This window comes from Eriocheir sinensis, chromosome 59, assembly GCF_024679095.1.
Source record: "Eriocheir sinensis breed Jianghai 21 chromosome 59, ASM2467909v1, whole genome shotgun sequence".
NCBI classification, from domain to species: domain Eukaryota; kingdom Metazoa; phylum Arthropoda; class Malacostraca; order Decapoda; family Varunidae; genus Eriocheir; species Eriocheir sinensis.
In genome coordinates, this window is record NC_066567.1 from 1,941,131 (window position 1) to 1,966,268 (window position 25,138).

General features: G+C 43.5%; 2 protein-coding genes across 9 annotated transcripts in view; one reads left to right on the plus strand and one right to left on the minus strand.

Annotated features, from left to right (window-relative positions):
- LOC126985351 (TBC1 domain family member 31-like) overlaps nt 1–7,579 on the plus strand; it is a 26,551-nt gene extending 18,972 nt beyond the window's left edge. For all 5 annotated transcript variants that reach the window (XM_050840113.1, XM_050840112.1, XM_050840114.1 and 2 more), the window contains 6 exons: nt 647–780; nt 2,550–2,722; nt 3,681–3,821; nt 4,349–4,531; nt 6,684–6,852; nt 7,004–7,579. In XM_050840113.1, the coding sequence (XP_050696070.1) occupies nt 647–780; nt 2,550–2,722; nt 3,681–3,821; nt 4,349–4,531; nt 6,684–6,852; nt 7,004–7,113 (910 nt within the window). In that variant the 3' untranslated portion in view covers nt 7,114–7,579. The remainder of the gene's footprint in view (nt 1–646; nt 781–2,549; nt 2,723–3,680; nt 3,822–4,348; nt 4,532–6,683; nt 6,853–7,003) is intronic.
- On the minus strand, nt 3,869–24,948 carry LOC126985350 (piggyBac transposable element-derived protein 4-like). 4 transcript variants are annotated; one of them, XM_050840109.1, is made up of 6 exons: nt 24,377–24,948; nt 22,132–22,263; nt 19,744–19,985; nt 19,408–19,587; nt 11,601–13,553; nt 3,869–3,887 (listed from the first exon to the last, which is right to left on the minus strand). In XM_050840109.1, exons 1-5 carry the CDS (start codon nt 24,608–24,610, stop codon nt 11,606–11,608), a joined length of 2,736 nt encoding a protein of 911 aa, XP_050696066.1. In that variant the 5' UTR covers nt 24,611–24,948; the 3' UTR covers nt 3,869–3,887; nt 11,601–11,605. The 4 variants fall into 4 exon arrangements, with proteins under 4 accessions (XP_050696066.1, XP_050696067.1, XP_050696068.1 ...); XM_050840110.1 differs by lacking the exon at nt 3,869–3,887 and adding an exon at nt 7,940–7,958; XM_050840111.1 differs by lacking the exon at nt 3,869–3,887 and adding an exon at nt 23,455–23,563 and having other exon boundaries at nt 8,045–13,553; nt 24,377–24,525.
- Nucleotides 24,949–25,138: the final 190 nt, after the last annotated feature.

Below are 25,138 nucleotides of genomic sequence, written 5' to 3' on the forward strand. Positions count from 1 at the left end.
GTAACGATATGTTCAACATGGGTGGAAACCCTCTGTAGGTCGTGCAGGAGGAATCGGATCTTAGTGTCATAATCAGCTATGACCTGAAACACGCAAAGCACTGTAAGAAAACACATAACAAAGCTAAAACAATGCTCGGGTTTATAGATAGGAACTGTGAATGTAAGACGCCGGAAGAAATGTTATCCTTATACAGCTCAATGGTAAGACCTCACCTCAAGTATGGGGTACAGTTCTGGTCCCTTAATTACAGAAAAGACATTGAGTTATTTGAGAGAATTCAATGACACGCTACAAGAATTATTCCACCCTTGAGGGCCCTGCCGTATGAAGAACGACTCAGGCGACTCAACCTCTTCACTCTGGAAAAGAAACGCTTACAAGGAGATATGACTCAGGTCTTCAAGTACCTAAAAAAAATTCAGTACCAACTCAAGAACTAGAAGCAACAGTCTACCCATTCTGTTTTTGCAAAATCAAGATAAGAAAGAAAAATTAACACTTAAAATGTATTAACAAGATGAGTACTATTTTGGAAGCAACCTCTTCTATGTATTTAAATCTGCTTCCATTTGATATGACTTGCATTACCACAAAGATAGAAAAGAAAGAAAAATAGTCATCTCACCTTTCCCTTTGTCCACAGAACCTTGTCCTGCCTGGCTCACTGGGCACCATTCCTGGCCAAGGTGGACTACCTGCCTGAGTTAGTGTTCCCTTTTGTCAAGGTGTTCAAGTCCAACCCTCTCCTCTCCTTTGAAGTTGCTGCCACTGTCATATGTAAGTGACGTCTGTATTTTACAGAAAGGGAGGTCGACCAAGGGCTAAAAAATTGTGTTCACAAACATGCAGCTCCTGTAAAGATAAGAAGCCACAAGGAAGTCATATCATAAACTAAGTTTCAGAAGTCTTTTGAAAGTCCCTCTTTATAAGAATTTGAGTCATGGGAAGAAGTGAATACAATGGAAGAAAGGATATTTTTGTTTATTCATATATTATTCATTTATTTATTTATTTTTTATTTATTTATTTATTTATTTATTTATTTATTTTTTTTTTTTTTTCCCCAATGGTAAAAGGAGCTAGAGTTTCACAGACAATTGAGGGGATGGCATGGGTGGGCTGGGTCTGCCCACCCACCCCTCCCCTGCCTTGCTCCAGCCCGGCTTGGGTGGAGCCAGTGCCTGAGGATGGCGGTGGGGTAGGTGGGTGTAAGAGGAGCGGGAACACTGTAAACAAACTACTGCTCCGCCCATGGTGGGATATTTCAAGTGCGGACTCATTACTTAACTAAGTATTACTAATATTATTGGCCTGGTCAAAGTTCTCCTAAGTCTCGTAATACATCATAACTCAAGGACCAGCTGTAGTTGTTTTCAGGCTCACCATTTCACAAACCTGTTTTGGGCTATTTCCTTTTAATAAATAAAGAATTAAGTAAAAAGTTGGAAAGTCTCTCCTGGCACAGTGAACAAGTGTCAAATATAGTTTTCTTCTTTTCTGTCCCACCTGTCCATCAATGGGGAGGCGGTGGCTGAGTGGTTAGTGTGACAGTGCCACGTCCAGGATGTTGTGGGTTCGCACCTCACCAGGTGCCACAAGCCTAAAACTACCCACATGCTGTCCAAAAGACAACCTATCAACCCGGACTCTAGATTCTCTCTAAAAGAGCCATTGACAAGCTCCAGGGGGCAGCATGAGCCAAGCAAGATGGCACCTCTATAAACACCTACCTGTGCCACAACAGGCTGGTGCCGACCATGAGGCCCCACCAAGAAAGCCTACTGATGCCATAGGCAGAAACATTAAAAAGAAAAAAAATCAAACTCCTTTTCACACATACATACACACACACACACACATGGAGCTCTGTAGTGCAGTGGCTAGCATGCTCACCCCACAAACACAGTGCAGTGGTTAGTGTCCCGAACTACTAATCCATTGGCCTGAGTTCGAATCCTGGGCTTGGCAGCTGACGTGCTGCCCACCCAGCTATTCCTCCTTCCTTTCACAATGGTCAGTAAATGGGAACCTGGGGAAACATGGGAAGGTAAACTGTAGTGACCCGGCTGTCACTCTGGCCCTGTGGTAGGGTAATGGACTTTTACCCACCACAGGCTCAAAAGGCCAATGGGATGGAAATGAGCACCGCCACCACACACGGCTGCAGCATATGTACCCAAGTTTATCTTTACCCTGTCCACCCAGCAGTGAATGGGTACCAGGTGTCAATCATGGATTGTGTCCCTCCACTCAGGTGTGCGTGAGTGTGACTGACTGATTGATCAATTTCTCTTTAGCTTTGACATTAGCTAATTCTAACAGAGAAGAAAGAGTTTCAGCCTAGAAATATGGAAGTCAGGGCAGGCAGAGAACCAGTGGAGTGATGAAGTTAGAACCTTTGCTGGAGCAGGATGGAGTGCACCAACAATAGACAGATGTGGAGAATGTTAAGGAAGGCCTTTTTTGTCCTGCAGTGCAGAAATTAATTGGTTGATGATGATGAACACAAGGAAAAGAAAATATACATCCCTCTCTTCTTTCCTCAGTGAACTGGTGTCGGGTGTGGTTTGTGTTCTGGCCTGAAGCAGGTGTGACGGTGCTTAATGTGGTGGAGCAGCTGGTGTGTGAGGTAGACCCAACCCTCCTCGCCCACCTCATGCGACTCAGAGTCACTGCACGCAGCTATGTCTGGCCCCTCCTCACCTCTGCTTTCTCTAAGGTGGGTGTATTTATCTACCTGTATATATCGAGTCATGATATACAGGAAGCCTTTGTTGTTTATTTGTGTGTGAGTATATTTACCTAGTTGTATTTACCTGGATGTGAACTACAGGAAGTGAGCTGCACTCATAGGGTCCTGTCTCCAGATCTCAGTTTTTCAAGTTTAGCTTTAGTTTTGTTAATATATTTGGCATAAACTAGTTCCTTTTTCTGGCTCAGCTTCTACTTGCCGGCCAAAGTTGGCAGTTATGCAATTTCTGCTGTTGTGTTACCACGCTGGGCAATGGAGCCAACCTACCAGCACTCCCTGATTGATTGATAGTTTATTGTTGCAAGGGTCAGCGAGCGAGCCTTGTCACACACTCACACTCTCTCTTGCTCTCTACCATAGTTTCTATTGCTCTCTAAATCATACTTGAAATAAGATACGAAATGGTAATTATGGAGATTGACTCCGTGCCTTCAAAATACGACATTACGCCTCCATATTATATAGTTATTGGATGCATATTTAAACTACTCCAACCGAACTTTAAATAACCTGACCTCTAACGAGGGGGCTTCGCGCCCTCTTGACACTGCACTGTGACTGCAGCAGAAAATGCATATCTGGCAACTTGGGCCCGCGGGTAACAGCTGAGCCAGGCGGGACCCGGTAGGAGTGCCCAGGAGTATTTCTGGGGGGGGCAATAATTTTATACGGATTTTCGAATAGTATGGGGGTCCTGGGTCCCTAACCCCCGTACTATTTGAGGGATGACTGTATATATCATCTGATTTAAATCAAACAACCCTGTTATTAATATTATAATTGACATTATTATTTTGTTTTTATTATTATCATTATTACTAATTAAATTATTGTTATTTTATTTTATTTTTCAGTCAGTTTGATTTGACTCCCCCACGCTCATATAACAAGAATCATATTTTTCTCTCACCATACCTACCGACAGGTACTCTCCAGTGATGACTGGCAGGCTTTATGGGACCACCTGCTGTCCAGCCCTCCTTCCCTCCTGCCCTGTGTGGCCGCCGCCTTCACCCTCACCTCACGCCGCTCCCTTCTGTCCTGTGATGATGCTGAGGATGTGGATGTGAGTGGTAATTTGTGTGTGTGTGTGTGTGTGTGACAGCCAGTTCCATGCTTCCCCCTCAGTTAACTGCAAAATTCAGGCTGTAAGTACCACTCATGCTACAGTCAGTAGTCGCTACTCTACCCCCTTTAAATTGCACATTCTAAGCCATCTATTCAGAATGGTAATGGGAAGTTTTGGTAATTTTTTCATCAGTGACAATTATAATATTTCATCAATGCAACCATTGGTTGGTTTCCTGCAAATTATCACTCTTTAAGTTTTAGCCTTTTCCAAATTATTTATTGGGTGATTCACATATTTAGCTTGGAACATCTCTATAAATACACACTACCCAAAAAAATTATTATCCATATAGTTTTAAGGAATAGCTGATTGTCTCCTTACTATACTTTTATTCATCCTTTCTCTTCTATTTAATAATTTTTTTATTTTTTCATCATTATTTTCTTAACATTTTTCATATAATCTTCCATTCTGCTATCATAATGCTTTCGTTTTATCATTTTATCCCTTTCTCTGGCCAGCTTTACTATAGCCAGGAGTCGTGGGTCTCGGTGAAGAAGGTTCTCGACAGAGCCTATGACCTGCACAAAAGAAAGCGGAAGGAACATGCCTTCAGCAAGATCTTTGGGGAGTTTGTGCCTCTTCCCCACGATGGGCTGCCTCTCTTCACCATTGGGCCCAGACCTGCCCCACTCACCCAAGAGGTTAGGTTAGATTAGTATATATACAAATGCTTTTTTTTGGGGGGGGGGCAGCAGAATGACTAATTTCAGCGGGAAGATATTTCTTGCAACACCGGCCAATGTATAGTTGACCTTCTTTTGACCTGTAATGCTTTGTATCGCTTCTTAGGTCCTCCTCCTCCACACTTTTATACTTCACAACATGCACTTAAGGCCGCCTTCACAGTCATTTTGTTTGTATTGATCGTTACCAATGGCAGCAATTGCCGCTATAGTATTTCCACATGAAACTGATGTGATGTGATGTGATGGTGTCGGAGGTATTGCCTTTACAACGGCACCTTGTGGCGGCTGCGGGGTTAGCCTCGCCCCACACCTTACCTCACACTCTCAACACCTGTCGCTTTCTCTGCAGCCACCACTACCCCATAGGCCAATTTCACATGGAAAACTATAGCGTCAGTCGCCGCCATTGGTAACGATCAAAACAAACAAAATGACTGAAAGCGTCCCTTAGTTACTTCGCAGTGCGCACTTATATACCTCACCCTGAACTTAGGTGTTTTTCTGTTCTTTTCTTTCCCTGATTTTGGTTTTCTATGCCCTTTTGCTATTTTCCACTGTTACTTTTCACCGTCGCTGCCATGCATTACAGGTCAAAAGAAGAAGAAGTTTTTTAGACTGTGGTTCCCCAGCACGGGGTGTTCTCTTATCTTGTTAATCAAGTAGTAAGCAAAGCAGCTCTGCCAGTCCATTTTACGAGTCTCTTGGTGGGCCATCTTCTACTGCTCCTCACTCCTCAGCCACTGCTGTCGTCTGTTTGTTTACATACAGCCGTGAGGTACCCACGCTCGTACCCACAACCGCTTTCCATTCATACGGACAACCAACAACTCGCTCCCAGTTGGGCACACGGTTGCCCATAGCTCCAATGGTTGGACACCGCCTTTTAAGGCAGCACACATGACGCCGACAGTAGGTAGACATGACCCATACATGTCAAAGGAGCGCGAAACTCGTGGCAGTAATGTGCGAAAGTCATGATGGTGAGAATTTAGGACTAAGCGCTAAACTCAAGGATCGTGAAACTCGAGAGGGTACTGTATTCACTTCATTCATTGGAGAGAGAGAGAGAGAGAGAGAGAATATCCATATCACCGAGATATCCACTCAGGCACTCAGTCTCAGCCTCACTCGTGTGAGGAAGAAATGAGGGACACCATGAGCGACTGGCTAGTATAGGTATCGGTACCGAGCAGTCTGGTACCATTAGTACCAGTACCGGTACCTGCCCACCCCTATTGTTGAGTAGCGTGACAGCGTGGCTACTGTATTGTTCAAGTGGCGCACGGGAAGAATTGAGCTCAGCTGTGTGGCCGCGGCGCCGTGTGAGTCCAGTTGCGTGAGACATCTGGTGGCCACTCCATAAAATATCGCGTATAAGTAAAAAAAAACTTGTAAATTAAACATTTATTTGGATTTTGGACCCTGCGTTATTCCCTGTGTTATTTCAAAAACGCGTAAATCGAAAGTTACCTGTATCAGCAGCGGTGGCATCATCCGCCATCCTCATTATCTTGTGGGGGCTCAAGTGGTTATATTTTCCTCATTTCTGTGTATTCATTTGTTTGCTATTAATTTGCATTACAGTCAAGTCTCTTTTATCTGAAAATCACAGGACTTTAAAAATGCCGTTAAATCAAATTTTTCTGCTGAACGATAATTTATAAATTACAAGGGAAAACATTAAGTAAACAAACTGGTGAAATTTGTTGACAAATTCCTCTGCAGCGTCCATGTTGGCCAATTTTTTTCAGCAAACTCATCTAGTTTCCTGATGCCATGTCTCTTTAAACTTTCGGAGCCAACTGACAGAGAATTCATATGGCTCTTTCAGTTCCATGAGCTCATAGAAATGCTTAGCCTTTTCTTTGGAGGAGCGGGCCAGTCATTGCAGGTTCCACGGTACATTTAGTAAGAAACCACTCATATAAAACTTTGACCATAAGTTTGTGTATAAAAGCATAAGACTTAACTTAAGACTCAAACAGGGTGCACGAGATACGGGGCGGGGCGTTGTTTTCACACGGCCGTAGTGTAAGGGTTAATTCATCTTTTTATTGTATAAGGTTATATATTATCCTTTCATTCCTACCATGACCTCCTCTCATAGGAAGAAGATGAAGGAAGACCACACTTAAGGAGGAGCCCCAACACCCTGACCCCCACCATCATCAACCCCCGTCACCTCTCCCCCCGCCACCCCTCCTCCCCTCGCTCCCCCATCAGGCCACACCACTACCACAAGCATCAGCAGCGGCAGGAGGAACAGGAAGAGATGGGTGAGATCAAAATGGGTGACATAATATTTTCTTTTTCATGCTTTAATTATTTTGGTAATCACCATCAATTTTCTTGCAGATTACCCAATATATTTTTTTCTTCAAGTGTTGCCATCACCAACACTTCTTTTTTTCACTTCTCATCCCTCAGTGTACATGATTGCCAAGGAGGAGCTGGAGCGGCAGGAAGACGAGTGTCTTAATAGCATCTGGAAGCTGCGGCAGAGACACTTAACATCTGCCCCACACAACCTGACCTGACACAACTTAGTATTACCTTCCATGCCTTGGAGACCATATGCTGCCTTCTATCCATCTACTTAATAGGCAGAAATGTTGTAAATGTGTTTGCAATTTAAATTATTCATCTGTTGTTGACTTTCAAGTACAATCCCAGACACTTTTTTAGTTACTCTAGTGCGGTGGTTCTCAGCCTTTTTTACCCAATTCACCCTTTCCACCATGTATCAAACCATGTAGAAATATGAGCTATCATGTATCATTTCAGCAGAGGGGGTGAGGTGGAAAGGCTCATTGGAGGAGGCCCAGGGAGGGGGTTAAGTGTGGCACCTGTAAATGGGTAAGCCATTTTGAACCTTATGGCTCTGGAGCTTGTGGTACATGGTCCAACAGGCTGCTTGTAGCAGGTAACCAATGCATACTGCACTTTGTACCAACCTGGGGAGCCTGAAGGCAAAAGAAAAAAAGAAGATTCCAAATGCTTGAATCTGCTTGTCTTTGATCCAAATTCCCTCATGAAACTCTGAAATTCCCATTTGGTTGAGAACTCCTGCTCTACTTGAGGTTATACAGAATAGCTGTGAGTATGGGTATGGTTCTTTTATTAAGTTTCCTATGTCCTCTCAGCCCCTCTGTTGTTGCAGTTAAGAAGAGATCATCTCTATCCACCTCATCAAACTTATTTACCAACTTATACAGTGTGATCAGATCTCCTCTCTCCCTTCTTTGTTCCAGTGTTGTCAAGTCCAACTCCTTCAATCTGTCTTCATACGTCGTATTCAAGAGTTCTGGGACCATTTTAGTAGCAATTCTCTGTATTCTTTCCAACTTTCTGATATCCTTCTTTTTGTGAGGCGACGACACAACTGCAACATATTTAAGCTTTGGTCTTATCAGTGGCGAAAATATATGCAATATCAAAATTAATAGGTCTTACATAAAAAACGCAAAATACTGAGACTGTGTAAACAAAACCGCGATATCACGGGGGTTTACTGTAGCCGCAAACATGATTTTTTACATAAGAGTATTCATACAAAATTCAAAATAAAACATATATACTTGAAACTTGGCATTATAGTCTATGACAGCATCCAGCTTGAAAATGTTTTCTCTTGTTTGCCAGTGACGTTTGCCTGTGTCTACCATCCTGCCAGTGTGCACAGTGGAGATGATGTGCACTTCTCTTTTTTCATGCCACTTGATCACCAACGTGTCATTGCTTTGATATTTCTTTACATCACCTTTTCTTGTTTTATCAAATTTGGGCATGGATTTTCTATTTGCCTTTACTGTTCCCACTGTGCCACTGTTATGGTCTAGCAAATATTTTGCCAGAGCTGGACTGGTATACCAGTTATTAATGTACAAAATATGTCTTTTACATCAGGTGTTCCACAACTGCACCTGAGAACTTCGAAGGATGGTTTCTGGTGATGCCAAATGTCAGAAAGAGAGTGAGGGGATTGTGAGAGAGAGGAGAAAGAGAGTGAGGGGATTGTGAGAGAGAGGAGAAAGAGAGTGAGGGGATTGTGAGAGAGAGGAGAAAGAGAGTGAGGGGATTGTGAGAGAGAGGAGAAAGAGAGTGAGGGGATTGTGAGAGAGAGGAGAAAGAGAGTGAGGGGATTGTGAGAGAGAGGAGAATGAGTGAGGGGATTGTGAGAGAGAGGAGAATGAGTGAGGGGATTGTGAGAGAGAGGAGAAAGAGAGTGAGGGGATTGTGAGAGAGAGGAGAAAGAATGAAGGGGATTGTGGGAGAGAGGAGAAAGAGGGAAAGGGATTGTGAGAGAGAGGAGAAAGAGGGAAGGGGATTGTGGGAGAGAGGAGAAAGAAGGAAAGGGATTGTGAGAGAGAGGAGAAAGAGAATGAGGGGATTGTGAGAGTGAGGAGAAAGAGGACGAGGGGATTGTGGGAGAGAGGAAAAAGATCAAGAAACACAACAAAGGAGTGAAGGATGATGACAGCGAAGAACACTCCCGTAACAAACCTTCACAATCATCACTGTCAGCATCACTACCATCATAATCAGGTACATGGTTCAATTATTAAGGTCACCTGCTGGGCTCGTCACACTTACTGAGCCAAGACGAAAACACCTTTATTTTTTACTGAGGTTGCGAGGGGCATGAAAGACTGCACCTCATACTAAACCTTAACGATAACAAAAAGAACAAAGCAAACATCAGATAAAGTGGTAATACATAATGACTATATATATGATGCTTAACCCCTACGGGACAGGCCGGGTTGTAATTTCCTGTCTCGGTGTACAGGCAAACACGCGTCAATCTCTTATTTTCATCGACATTCACTTTATCAATACTATTTAACTAGAGAAACGAGGTGAATGAAATATGCCTTCTGACTATCATTAACTCTTCCTCTTTCAAATGGAATCTTCCCAAAGTGTCTCGATTCTGTAGTTATTGAGATACAGTGTGTTGGATGGGAGTAATTACTGCAGATATTTGGTGACCGAGTCAGTGTCCGTTTTCTTTCTCGACTCTGGCTTGCTATGGCTCAGACTAACACGCTGTGGAGGTGTGATAACGTTATCATCCCCCACTCTCCTTCCCCTCCCAACTCATGTTTGTCTCGCTCTCCTCCTTCTTATTCCTCTTCTGCCTGCTCTTTCTCATGTATGGCCTCTTGCATCACTTCTGGGAGGAGTAGATTCAGCAGAGGAAGAGGATAATGCAAACTCAATCCTCCTCCTGGGCCTTGGAGGAGATACAGGTGGAGAAGAACGTAGCGAAGATGTAAGGGGAGCAGAAGGCTGCCTTTTCCAAAGTCTATATATACCAAGTCAAGTCATACGCAGTTTTGTGGGAGGACGTTGCTTGGGGACAAACTAGAGAATGTAGAAACTGGGATTTAGAGAAAACGAAGAAAGGCGGACTAATTTAAATCAATCACTTCAACATGCCCCCCCACCCCCTCACACCGCCATTTGTAGGCAGTGGAATTACAGTCGCACATAGCTCAATAAAAAGGCATATTTTTTCGTCGATGGCTTGCCTGAACGCGCGGTGAAAGAAGACGAGAGACCACATCCAAAGTGCACACACGGCCGCAGCTTTAGTCACCCGTGAACTGGCGGGTATTTGGATTCAAATGACGTCACCCCGCAGCTCCACCCCAAACCACCCCCTGCACATGCTAGTAGCAATTTTGAAGGCAGTGACTTGACTTGGTATATATAGAGTTTGGCCCTGTCATTTCCTGCCCACTGGTGGACGGGGCTGTAACAGGTGTGGAACATGTCGCAGCAGTGCACGTGGTCAGAGCTGGTGGACCTGAGGTGGTTGCCCCGTCATCATCGCTACTTGTATTATGCCACTCAGAATCAGTCACTCCACTCAGAATCACTTTCTAGAGTTACAATAGAAATATCAAGTTCATGTTCTATTGCACTGTCGGAAGGTCTAGCACTTGAGCGATCAGTACGTGATGAATTAGCTATTGGAGTGGACGTAGCCACTGGCCGCACAGACTGACGAGGCGTTTCGAACACAGATATTCTATTTGCACATGTCCACCCACTAAGAAAGCCTCAGACGCACTGACTCGATGATAGAAGTACTCAGGACAAGTGTTGACATATATGGGGAGGAAAAAATTTGGGAAAATGGCTAACATGGGCGAAATATAAGCAGAGCGGCGATCACCGCCACCTGTCCTCTGTCAACCGAGAGGCGATCGCCGCTCCCTGTCCCGTAGGGGTTAACAGGCATCTTTGTTTAGTTTTTAATGCCCTTGAGCTGCTTCCAGTGGTCCAGTGGTGTAAGAAAGTAAATATAAAAATAATAAATAACAGCAGATATGGCACAAATGAGAACCTGATAAGGGATAAAACCTGAAACTCTACAGATAAACCAAACCAAAATAGAAACAAAATCTAGATAGCGTATCATAGAAATAAGTGACCCAAAATAAACTTTCTCGCCATGTAATCAAAACCAGAAACTAGAAATAAATAAACAGAACCCAAATATAAAAATCTAGACAGGTACCATAAAGACAAATGCCCTAAATATATTCTAGACATACCTTTTTCATTCATTCATCCTGGACGCCTGCTCCTAGGAGCTCCTACCAGGGGATGGCCACAGCAGAAGAGTTTCCATCTCTCTCTATACAGAAACTCCCTCCTTGCCTGATCAAAGTTTCTCAAGGATCTTCCCCCTCTCTCCCTGACATACTCCTGCACCCTATCCCTCCATTTCACTGGAGGTCGTCCTCTAGCATTCCCTCCCTCTATCTCACTCACATACACCCTTCTGGTCATCTTACTCTCCTTCATTCGCTCCATGTGGCCAAACCACTTTAAAGTCTGTCGCTCCACTTCTTCCACCACTCCACACTTCTTCCCTTCACCCACATGACACATTTCAAAATGCTCGTACACACTTTCATTATTCATTCCATCCATTCTACTCACACCACAAGCACTCCTCAAATAACTCTTTTCCACTGCCTGCACTCGCCATACAACCCCCATTAATCACCTCTCTTAGAACTCCTTGATGGTGTGGTACTTTTCAAAGCAGGGAACGATGCACAGCGGGATCTCGCACACCGAACAGTAGTAACACGTGGCCTTTTGTTTCTTGGGCCTGCGTGTGGTGTTGGCACAGACGTAACAGCTCTTCTGAACCTCCTTCTTGTCTTCCTTTTCAATGAGCAGCCGAGCGAAATGGCCTTTGGAGAGCAGGAACCGTAATGGAAGGCTCTCGTCGCTCAGTGGCTTCAGTTTGGGCTTCTCCGCCTCACCCCCAAACCTCTCAAATATCTGCCTGATAAGCCGTCGGTGGAAGGTCTGATACAGCGGTCTTGTTCCAGTCTTCAGGACAAAGAGTATGTAGGAGTTGAGGATGGCGATGTCCAGCAGGTGATAGAACAGCTTCTTGTACCACTTCACCTCCTTCATCTCTGCGAAGAAGATCTGTGTGTCTGAAATCCCAAGCCGCTTGGTGTTGCTGATGAAGTCTGTGAATGGCTGCGGCTTATTTACTTTGGATCCATCACATCCATGCACGGTGCTTAGAAGATGCTTCTTTTTAGTCCTATGATGCCACCTTACCGCAAGAACATTATTGGCATGGTACTGGACATTTGACCCTCGAGGCACATATTCAAACTGTGGACAATATCTGCAGTCGGCCTTCATTATCCCACAGGCACCAACTCTCTTTGTGAGGAGGTAGTGGAACAGCGGTGCACTCGTGCACCAGCCGCCCACGAACAGGGTGTGTCCCCTCCCGTACAGAGGCTCCAACAGCCGCTTCACTATGGCCCCTGATGTGCCATGCGGGTCGTGGCTGGCTCCTTCGGTTGCTCTGCTGGAGTAAATAAGGAAGTCCATGATGAAGCCAGTCTTGCAGTCGCACAGGACGTAGGTCTTGGCCTCATAATCGTGTTCCTTGGTTGGGATGGAATGGCGGAATGCAAGTCTACTCTTGAACAACAATTGACTCTCATCAATCACAATGTTCCTGAAGGGATGAAGGACTTCCTTGAACCTCTTCTTCAGGTGTTTGTAGACGGGTCTTATCTTGGCCAGAGGATCCTTGAGGCGGACAGAGTTGCTGGAGAAGTGAAGCATCTTGGCAATTATTTTGTAGCGGGCCTCCGGCATGAACCTGAAGAGGAAGGGCGCCTGGATGCCAGGGAGTGAGGACCAGAAATCACTCTTGTCCCCATTACTGATGTGTGGCATGGCCATGCAGAGGCCCAGGAACAAGTAAAGCTCATTCAAGGTAACATCCTGCCACCCATTCACATATAACAAATTTTGTTTTTTTGTAATAAAGTGATACTGCTTATTGGTCTCCCGGCTGATCAGACCCATTATAGGTGTGTCAAAGAAATGCATAAAACAGTCGAGTTCTGAGCTCCCTTCGGTGATCTTCACCTTACTTGAAACACCACTGCCAGAGGCATCAAATGGAAAAAGATCAGGAACAAAGTCTCCCTTCACCCAGTTCCACATTACATTTACTATTTCCCCTGGGGGTGGAGGGCCTGCCCTGGCCTCCTCATCCTCAGACTCAATGCTGGAGGAGTCACTGTCTAAGAAGATGTCCCTGAAGGGAAAGGCTTCAGACCCCTCAGGATGCAACTCTGAACCCTCACTTTCCTCTGAGTCAGAATGGATGTGTGTGGGGGATTCCCTTGCAGGATCTAAAAGAACAATGGAATGCTGATCTTCTGTATCTGAGAGAAGCACTGCAGGTGAGGCAGGGGAGGGACACACCTCTTCAGGGGAGTGCACAAGAGGGATGCCCTGTGGTGGTGCAGCTTCCAAGGCTTGCTGGGGGGAGGCTGTGGCTGTTGCCTTCTGCCAGGGGAAGTCAGCTTCAGGCGGGGCCAGACGTGGACATTTCCGTCTCCTGTCTGCGGAGGGACTGACTGGGCGCCTTTCACTGTTGTTGAGTGTCCGTCCGCTGCCCGAGGTGCATCTGGAGAACACAAAGGTGTGTGTTAGCAGGTCTTGCTGTGGTGTTCAGTGGAGACTGACTGATCTAATTCTGGGTTCTAAGATTGAACAGTTGAGGGCTGTTATCACCTTTACTGTGAAAGTTGTTATTTTCTCAGGGTGTTGATTAGTATGTTACCTGCAACTTGGGCCATCAGTGCACCATTGATTATATTCTTCCTTGGAAATTGGTACACCAGTGGTACAATAATGAGCAAACTAGAAAATGCGTTGAATGTCATTTTTCATCTTTATAAACGTAGACTGGACTTTCTTTTGCTTGTGATGCTTTTGTGGAAGAGATGAAAAAATGAGTAATAAAACAATGAGATATATACTGATTTATTTTGTACAAATATAATGAACTTCCAGCACTTATTGCCATTTATACATTTACATAAGGAAGAATGTCAAACCATGCAACAGGTCTGCTAGGAAACTTTTTATGCATTATGCTTCTCTGCAAAACATGTGATGCAGAGTTGTGGCTTCCCCTCACACGCATTACAGAAGGTGCTCACTTTCCTGGTCTTTATGGTGGCCACCTTGGAGCCTTTAGAGAGGGCCATTTTTTTATAGCAGCCGTGACATCTTTTCCTTGTCTCTCTCTTGAATCCTTTTTTCTCAATTAGTATGTGTGAGCTCCTTTTCCCTGCTATGACTCCAGGCTTCTTCCCTGGTCTGATGTCTTCAGGTTCATATCCAGTCAGTGAATAAACTAAAGATTCTCAAAATTGCAGCTGATCCATCTTGGCGCTGGGGAAGTTCTGGCAGTGGGGTGAGAGGTACCCCACAGCAGCTCTTACAAGGGGAATGTGGGAAAAGTTGGAAAGTTTCGTTTAATCAGCGCAACATCTGTGGTCATATGCCGGAGAGAGACAGAAGGGAAAGAAATTATAGAAGGGAACAGATCCCAGGAGACGGGACAAAACCCCCGATTAATACCTGGTACCCATGCACTGCTGGGTGGACAGGGGCGTAGAGTATCGGAAAAGCCACCCAAATTTTTCCACTCTGCCCGGAAATCAAACCCAGGCTCTCTCAGTTGTGAGCCGAGTGTGCTAAGCACTGCACCACGAAGCCCCCAGGGGAATGTGGGGTGAGAGGTACTGCACAGGAGCTCTTACAAGGGGAATGTGGGGTGGCACGCACCCCACAGGACCTATAGCAGCTCAGAATGAAGAAAGGGAGCGACTCATGTCTTCCCTTTCTGAAGGTTAGTGAGCCACTGAAGAATTCCTCACCAAAAGAAGGTGGTGCACAGCTCCACTTTTAGTGCATCAAAGAAAACGAGTCATTGCGCAGCAGAGTGGGGTGTCACTGCACCCTGCATTCTCCTTTTTGGGGTAGAGAACCTCAAGTGAGGCACCACATTTATGAGGCACAGTTGTTATTGGGGCTTAGAGGAGCTACGTACCTCTTCTCTCTGTGATGGCTCCAGCAAGGCCGGCAGGAGAGCTACGAGTAAGGCCCCGAGCACACTAGCGACTTTGTAGAGCCACAAGTGGCTGCGTTTTGTGGCGGGGATATTTTCTCCCATAGGTTCCCATTGTTTTCAAGCTTTGCCGATCACACTTGTGTCTGTGGCTCGCGACTGTGGCAAGCTGTCGCTCGTCCCCGCCACAAACAGCGCATTTTGTGGCGGCGTTTTGTGGCTGACTGAGAGCACACTAGCAACCTCTGGCGACCACATGTGGCTGCTAATCAGTGATGCAGGAAACTTCGTAGAGGTGAGGTGTGTGTTGTCCCGCTGTTCAAACAAGGTAAGTTATTAAGCCCCAATAAATTGTACTTAGCATTCTTTTTTTTCAGTGTGAAAGGTCAATATTTATTTATAAACAGACAAACCGTACCTAATACATAACCTTCCCGTTTTCAACGATAAGTTAATAAATTTAAGTTATAAAAAAGTACAATACAAATGAAATTTTAAATTCAGTGAAATATTAATGGACGCAGTTTTTCGCATGTTTTTTAAAGTTTTTTTTTTATTTAATCATTTAATCAAATAAATTTAATCACTGCTAAGTAAGATATCATTGGCGTTATTATGTCATTGTAATCGTATTTAAAATGTGTTTCCCACATTTGGCATTATTTTAAATACCATTTGTTATTGTCTGCAGAGTGTGACTTGACAAACTTGTACTCCGGGCTGTACCTGCCATGGCTTCATTCGGCTTTGACACAGAGCGATTTATTATTGAAATAGAAGATAGGCTAGCGATTTGGGACGTGCGCCTCAAGGAATACAGCAACAAAATTTTGAAAGCAAAGGCATGGGAGGAATTGTGCTCTATATTCGTACCCAACTTCAATGAGTTGGATTGCCAAGGAAAAAACAAAGCAAGTAAGTATGACATTTCATATATTTATATTCACAATATTTGATATTGTAAGTCTAGTATTTCATACATAGCTGTATAATAATGTATAATAATGTATATTTAATACATAAGTGACACAAGAAATAATTTAGAAAAAAGTTTGTAACACATTACATCCTTTACTATGTCACACATTGACTTGCCCTACACTCTGTTCCCAATCATTCTATCCTGCCACGACACTGATCCTATGCTGGAAAAGTAGTCCGAGAACTTTTCTCTTATTGTTATAGCGGATCGAGGGCATCCTGCTTGTATTGCACCATCACCATCAGTCAGACCTACAACATTCAGTGTGTTTTCAAAATGTACACCATCCCTTTCTCTTACAAAGTTGTGTAAAGTGCAACATGCCCTGATAATGTTTTCGGCATTCTCAACATGTAAATCCAGTGGTCTATGAAATATGCGCCATTTATTTGTGAGAATGCCAAATGCACTTTCGATGTATCGCCTCGCTCTTGATAAGCGATAATTAAAAATTTTCTTTTTGTGTTGGAGATTTTTTCCCCCATACGGGCGTAGCATGTGAGTAGAGAGGCCAAAAGCTTCGTCGCCAACGAAAACGAAGTGGGTCCCCAGTCGTTGACACTGGTTTATCGCTAGGAATGTTCAGTGTATTTTGCTGCATTTTTTTGTAGAGGTTACTGTTTTTGTAGATTGAGGAGTCTGATGCTTTACCATAAGAACCGACATCTATAAAAGTAAACCTGTAGTTTGCGTCACATACAGCTAACAACACCATTGAAAAATACTTCTTGTAACAAAAGTAGTTAGAACCACTGCCCGTTGGTTTAATGAGCCTCACATGCTTGCCATCGATGGCGCCTATGCAGTTTGGAAAGTGTGCTTCACAACGAAAGCCTTCTTCAATTTTCAGCCATTCTTGCTTTGTTAATTCTGGGAAACATAGGTCGTGTAGATACTCCCTTATCGCCTTGCACACTTCTTGCACGATCCCTCTAGCGGTGGACTTCCCACACCGGAAAGTGTAATGTAGTTCAGAAGAGGAACACCCTGTTGCTAAGAACCTGAAAAGAACATTTAAAAATCGGTAAATTTATAGAACTACCCAATATTCGATAGCGGACTATAACATCGTTTTTCTTATACTTCAGACAATTCTAAGACACCTTTCTTCTATGGTATTTCTGCCGCAAATTAGCCGTTAATGAGATATATCCACTTCTAAAGAAATGTTCTGCTATTTATAGCAAGTATGGCTACCTAGTGCATAGGACTACTTGCGCTAGAGGATGTTACATATTATAACATGAAACTCATTTCACTCAGATTTTGACGCGACTTTAATTTAACCCGACAAATAATAATACATGAGAAAACGTTGTGCTATCATTGAAATTTTATTCATGTAGTTATTTTTGATGAAGCTAGTGTGTAGACTAATAACTTTATAACTAATCTTTACATCTTCTTACAGCTACAGATCTACAACGGAAATGGAAGAGTTTGAGGGACTCCTATAGAAGAGAACTGACATTGTCGAAGAAAGAAAAATCGGGATCTGGCGCAGGAAGTGGGAGGAAGGAATATTTGTACTTCAAACAGCTGTCTTTTCTTCAAGAAATTTGCGCAACAAAACCACATGCAGCTGAAAGTGTCGAGGATACTACAGTGCAGGGAGATGAACGAGAAAACCCAGGAGAGCCTGCACCTTCCACTTCTAATGTAAAAAGGAAGAAATCAACTGTACAATCAGATGAAAAGATTATTCTGGAAGCTTTAGCTAAGAAAGCAAGCGTCCCTCACGATCATGATAGAGATTTCCTTCTTGGTCTGGTGCCTGACTTCAAGAGTATTCCTGAGAGTGTCAAGTTCGATGCTAAGCTTGAAATCATGAATGTGATCAAGAGGTATAAACAACATCCAAATCATCTGTATTTTACATCATATCAACAAACTCCCAAGTCCATATTCACATGCAGTCATACATCACACAATTTCGCTCCTAGCATCATGCATGCACAATCAACAGTACCTCAAAGCCAACCCGTACTACCCTGTACACCATCACCTGCACAACTATCTGAAACACCAGCGCTATCCCCATGGTCGGATGATTCAGTCATGAGTAATTTGTGAACAAAACACTGAAGTGACAACACAAATATTATCATTGGAAGCATTCATAATCTTAGTGATATAGGAAAGGAAATATAGCTTTGTATTGCAGTACAGTTTCATTGAAATACAGTTTAATAAACTCACTAAAAATAATTGTATTATTTACATACCTTAATGTCATGGCAAGTCTCTCCTCAGCTGGAATGCTCTTCCTTAGGTGTGTACTGTCTTTGCGAATGTGGGGGCCAATTATGGCCAAGAGTTCGTTGAAACTTTCCTGGGTCATCCTAAAGTAGTCAAAAAATTTATCATCATCTGCTCTTAAGTCACTCATTATCATGTAAAACTGTCCGTGGGTCAATCTCGAAGCAGTAATTGGGTGCATCCATAGCGCTCTCCGACGACGGCGGCGGCGACGTCGCAGAAGTATAAGCAGTGACAGTGCCTCTTCCTCAGAGTCCATGCTGAAACTGAGATGTAGTGATATCGATGTGGCGACCAAATGTGGCCGGGTATTCAAAACATAACCACATGTGGTCGCAACTTGTGGCTCTAAAAAGTGGCTAGTGTGCTCTGGCCCGCCACTTTGCGCGGCCACTTGTGGTGCCACAGAGTGGCTAGTGTGCTCGTATGTGAAAGGCGCTGCGATGGGGAAAAAATGTTGTTGCCATGATGTGGATAATGTGTTCAGTAAACATGACAATGCACTCAACAAAAAATAGCAATTCTATGACAAATAAACTGATTAACCTAATGATCCATTTATATATTTTTTTTAAATACTACATTGCTAATTCAAACAGTAACAATGAGTAACTTATTCCACTCATCAAGTAAATTTAATGTAAAAGAAAATAGGTCTGATGTGTGCAATTGTCTGAAAATTCCAATGTTCCATCCTCTAGAACTGTGGTTTTCAAACTATTTACTATGACGGCACACTAAGAAACAACTGATATTTTTGCAGCACAGTGCCCTTTTATATATATATATATATATATATATATATATATATATAGATATATATATATATATATATATATATATATATATATATATATATATATATATATATATATACATATATGTAGAATCAGTCACCCTTCATAAATATAGATCACAATGTATAATAGTTTCATTTTATATTATGTTCATAAATCAAAATCCCATCCAAATTTTCGCGGCTCACCGAGGAGATAATGGCGGCACACTACTGTGCCGCGGCAAACACTTTGAGAATCATTGCTCTAGAATTACAGCCTAAAAAATTTATAATCACCAACTTAAAATAGTTCATGATAAAACTTCAGACCTTTCTTCTTTCCTTGGGCAGTGAACAGCAGTGACAAAAGAAGTCCTACTCACCCATTAATTCCTTGAGCATCAGTAGGTGTGACAGCTGTGTACTCTGCTTCCACTGCTTCATCTTCCACCTCCACCTTATAGTCGTTATCTTCCTCCTCCTTTTTAATCCATACTGTTGCCCATTCTGGCCTGTCTTCACACAGGGGCTCAGCCTTCACACTCGCTATCTCATTGTCTATCCTGGGGAAAGTAAACAAGGCAGAGATAGAAATTGTGCTTTCCTACCTTTTCCTTTACCAGCTTTCCAATACCCATGTTACATTTTTTACATAACCATTTGAACTAACTATCTATCACACTGTAAACTTGAATGAGTGACAAACTACTAGCCTTTACCTGCTTATCCTACAATTTGGGGCACCCTCTTCCCCTCTTTTCTGGGAATGGGGGACAGTCCAGGAGGAGGATGTGATAGAGGACGATGAATTACTGGGAGAAGGTGAAGTTTCTGCATCACTGTCAAACTCTTTCTTGACAGGGGTTGTAAGAGCTTCTGTGAGGCTGGATGAGGCAGGGAAAGAAAGGAGTGGAGGGGGGCAGGGTGGGGCTGTCTCTATTGATGCGCCTGTTGGCTTGTCCTGCAAGAGAAGGTGAAGAGTGAAAGGGAATTACATAGAATTACATAGATAACCAGACCACACAGGCCCTAAGGCCCAAACTAGGTGGTCTGTCCTAAACCTAAGTGACAGTTGTTATGCAGACCTAGTGAACATTGAGATGGAGGAGATAGCGGTCAAGATTATTCTTAAATGATGCAATCGAGTTACACTGTACCACTGATGGTGGTAATCTGTTCCAATCTCGAACGACAGCATTAGTGAAGAAGAATTTTGTGCAATCTGAATGAACTTGTGTACATTTGAGTTTAGCGCCATTATTTCTCATTCACGTCAAATCATCCATCACAAACAACTTGGTCGGATCCACGTTGGTAAAACTGTTAAGTATTTTAAAGCACTCGATCAGTTTTCCTCTCAGGCGGCATTTTTCAAGAGAAAACAGGTTTAGATGCGACAGCCTTTCCTCGTAGGGTTTGTTTTGTAATGAAGGAATCATCTTGGTTGCTCTACGCTGAACACCTAATTTAGTAATGTCTTTTGCATGGTGGGGAGACCAAAACTGCACGGCATACTCCAAATGAGGTCTGTCGAAACTATTATACAAAGGTAGAATAACATCTTTACTCTTGAATGAAAAATTTATCTTAATCAAACCCATCATCCTGTTTACATTTTTAACGGACTCATTGCACTGCTGGGAAAACTTGAGGTTAGACGCATCTGTGATGCCAAGATCTTTGATCGAGCGAACGCTGTTAATTTTAACACCGCACATTTCATAGTCCTTCTTTATATTTCTAGATCCAACCTGCAGAATCTGGCACTTGTTTATCTTAAAAGGCATTTCCCATTTTAATAACCAATCTGATATTTTACGCAAATCTTCTTGTAGGCTCCGCCTGTCACATTCCATAAGTACCGCATTGCCGATTTTCGTGTCGTCCGCAAATTTACTAATGAAATTATTGAGACCAAGGTCAATGTCGTTGATGTAAATGACGAAGAGAACGGGTCCCAAGACAGAGCCTTGGGGACACCACTAGTGACTGACATCCACTCAGAAGTCACTCCATTTATTGCAACTCTTTGCTTTCTATTGCTTAGCCAGTGCTTGATCCATTCATGAAGCTTACCCTCAATACCTATTTCCTTGATCTTATGAAGCAACTTGTAGCGTGGAACTTTATCAAACGTCTTCTGGAAGTCCAAATAAATAATATCAAGTGATTTAGAAACATCATCCAACTTAAAATAGTTCATGATAAAACTCCAGACCTTTCTTCTTTCCTTGGGCAGTGAACAGCAGTGACTGGCTTCTACTCCGCGGGCCTGGGTTCGAATCCCGGCCCGGGCAGTCGGCGTGCAGCTCACCCAGCTTCATCCTCCCTCTCGGGCTGGTCGATAAATGGGTACCTAGGGAAACCTGGGGAAGGTAAACTGTGGTAACCCAGATGTCACACTGGCCCTGTGTCCCGGGGTAATGGGCTCCCTCCCACCACAGGCTCAAGGGCCAATTTTACGGAGATGAGCACCGTGGCCACGCGCTGCTACAGCGTATGCCCCCAACTTTTACTTTTATAGACTGCAAAGAGCTCGTTACAGAACATTAATAGATTCGATTTCTTTAAGTAATTTGGGATATATTTTATCAGGTCCTGGACTTTTATTAGTTTTAAATGACTGCAGCACTTTGAGAACCTCATCTGTACTGATTTCAAAGTCAGGGAGGGAATGACTGGGATTTTCAATAGTGTTAGGAACAGCAGCAGTATCGGTAGAATTACCAATTGAGACTGTCATAATATTATAACAAATGTGAAATATCTATACATAATCTTGCCAATTATTTCCAAGTCTAGTAAACACAAAGCCTTTGAATTATTTATATTTCAAGTGCTGGGGTTGAATTTACCAGTTTAGGTTGAGTGGAAGAGATAACTGATTTATATTAAAGGAGTACTTATATATTACAGTCTATAAATATGTAAAGAACATGGTCTGCATACAAAAAGATACATTTTCAACTACTTTCAATATGAAATTGACCTTTTTGTTGGCCAGTCTTTTCTACTTTCTTTATAGTAGCAGCGATTAACAGACTTCTTTATTAATTATTATTGCCCTTGAGCTGCTACCTTAACTGTAGAAGAGAGAAAAAAACTACCTTGGTGTGACCAGGCTTGACGGGGGCATGGCTGGTCCTCCTGAGGGCGTGCATCCTGTTCCTGATGGTCTGGACGGAGCAGGGGAGGTTGTGCTCCTGCTTGATGTCGACAGCCGTGGTGAACGGGTCAGCCTGGAAACACAAATAAAAAACTGATACACGCTGACAATTTTTGACCGTCGCCAAGTGGCAGAAGATTACCCACATGCTGCCGGGATCTTCAGTCAACCCTAACTTCAGCGACTTCAGTCAGGTGGAGGACCATGTGCCAAGGAAGCATCATACATCACAGCAAACACTGAATAAAATTTGGTATTATTCTATATTGTTACCACTTTCACACCTACGAACGCCTTGGTGCTCTATGAAGGGTTCAGTGTCCATACAACACATTGCCGTATTGCTTTGCCGTCGGAAATCATTCGTTCTTGTGATATAAAAAAAGGCATATACATACATTTGTTTTGGAGGTGAGCAGTTTTGCCGACAATCCAACGCTTGGTTAGCGATTAGCCCACGCATGTGAGACCAGGTCCATCACGCGTGGTTATTCTTTTTTTAGAACATGCGCCTTTACCCAAAGGGTTTTGTGAAGGTTTGGGCCGGGTATAGTATAAGGTAAAGGTATATGTTCTAAAAAAAAAAAATAACCACGCGTGGTGGACCTGGTCTCACATGCATGGGCTAAACTTTAGTTGAACTCCCAATGCCCACCACCGCCACTAAAACAAATGTATGTATATGCCTTTCATTACCTTTACCACTTTTTCTTTACTTTTAAGTTTTTCCGCCTTCATATTATGGTTAAGGGACATGTATTTCGTCCCTTAAGTATAATATGGAGGCGTAATATCGTATTTTGGAGGTGCATAGTGATTTTCAATAATTACCCTTATATCACAAAAACGAGTGATTTCCGACAGCAAAGCAATACTGTAAACTAGGGTGACTTCGGACAGTTTTCAAGGTTTTTTGCTTATGAAATTTTTGTTTCTAGGCCTAGGATCTATGCTGAGTGTGCATTTACTCTGTATTGTTAAGGGCTATCATTACATGGTGCAACATTTTCACAAAACTTAATAGTTTTTGTGCCAAGTGAAAAAATATGGGTATCCGAAGTCACCCCATGTCTGGGGGGACTTCGGACACCCTTGAGGGGACTTCAGACAGTAGCTACATTTCATTGGGTTTACGTATCTGAGCCGATTCGCACATTCCGGGGGTTCAGTTAAAACAACCTGAGAAAATATTTTCCCTAATTGGAAAGTCATATATTATAGTTGCAGCAAATATGTTTGTCCTGTTTACAACAACAGCACGCGCCTTCAAAGCACAGAGGTACCAGCCAGCAGGCGGGAATCTTCGTGGCTCACATTCTCCAACGATCTATGGGTTTTCAAATTCTTTCTCATTTCAGTTAAGACATCTGGCTCTGCAAGTGCAAACAAAGGGCATCTTAATAATTTGATGCTTGTAAATAACAATTAATAATGGGAAAAAAAACATGAAATAATAAATAATAACTGTTGAATGCAATGCTAGGCTATTTCGAATATTAGGCTACCCATGTTATTTATACATGTAACATCATGCAGAGTCGTATGTCACTTTATATCCCTTATTATTATAATGAGATGAATTATGAGTATCTGAAAAGCTATAGATCGTTCGAGTATGATCAAACTATACTGTTTGATATACAAGTTGTTTCTTCGTGTCCTTGTATGGTATATTATCGATGCAAGTCTTCTGTTTGCGGTTCATATGCGATGGTTTGTGGCTTTTTTGTATACGCAAACATTCAAATGATCTTCACGCAATCACAAACTCACAATGCGCAGGTGCCACATCTACGTTCACGAGTGGACAGACGGAATGAAACGGACAATATTATGGCTGTGATAGCACCATGGAGGTATTATACCTCCATGAATAGCACTGTGTGTTTGTATGTGTGTGCGTGCATTATATCTGGTAGGCTGCAGTGTGTGTATGTGCATTTACCTTCCCGAGCGACTTGTGGCAAGGATTGAAGGCACGGTCTGAGGCCGTGCCTACATTGTCGAAGGGAAGGTACGCGGCTCAACCTTCATGACTCTTGGTACGGGCCTTACTGGTTTGCACAGAAAAAAAAACTATCTCCACTAAAAAAAGTAGTCATATTTTGCCCATGAAAACATGTGTCTTGATAAAATTATGCTTACTCCTGCTACATTTCTACCAAAATCCCTACTGCCTTGCCCACCTTGATGGCCTCCGCGATGACCCTGTCCTGGCGGGGCGTGGTGCCGCGCGGCCGCCCCGCCCTGGGGGAGTCCTTCAGGCTGGCGGTGGACCTGTAGCGCCGCACCCACAGCCACACGGTGCGGGTGCTCACCCCTAGCTGCCTCGCTACCTCGGCGTTGCTCAGTCCGCGGGTGTGCAGGGTGACGATGGCCCGGCGCGTCTCGGCGGAGGTCTGCAGCACCTTGCGGTCCATGGGTAAGGGTACAGGAGCCTCACACCAGGCACCCTCCTGGCCCTGCCGCTCCTTGCCCTGGCTTACTGTGGCTGTTCCTAGCTCCTCTGTGGCTTTAACGTTAATAATACCTCGTTCTCCGCCACTGTCACGCTAACACAGACTCGCCAGGCGCCAAAACACTTAGCACCCGCGAAGCCATCCCCATGAAGTGATGTGACTGATGCCGCTGGTGCCGGAGGTGTTGCCTTTACAACGGCACCTCCTGTTGTCTGTTCGTCTTGGCAAGACTGGAACAGAAGCAGAGTAACACTCATTCACAAAGGCGGAGGGAAACCTAAGGAGGAAATAGAAAACTATAGACCCATTTCAGTCATGAACATCATGGCAAAAATATTTGGAAAAATCTTGAATGAAAAGTTGAAAATGTGGGCAGAGGAATCCAAAGCGTGGGGAGAACCTTGCTCCCCGCCCCCCTGCTCGCTCCCTCCAGAGTCTTCCAGAGGCCCATAGACCCCGGGGGAAGCCTCCAGCACAACAATATATATA

Excerpts from the sequence above, each read along its gene's own strand:
- LOC126985350 (XM_050840109.1), bottom strand. The coding sequence starts at position 24,610 with ATGGACCGCAAGGTGCTGCAGACCTCCGCCGAGACGCGCCGGGCCATC. Across the intron at positions 22,264-24,376 it reads TCATCGCGGAGGCCATCAAG|GCTGACCCGTTCACCACGGC; the intron begins GTGGGCAAGGCA and ends TTGTGTTTCCAG. Across the intron at positions 19,588-19,743 it reads CCAAATTGTAGGATAAGCAG|GATAGACAATGAGATAGCGA; the intron begins GTAAAGGCTAGT and ends TACTTTCCCCAG.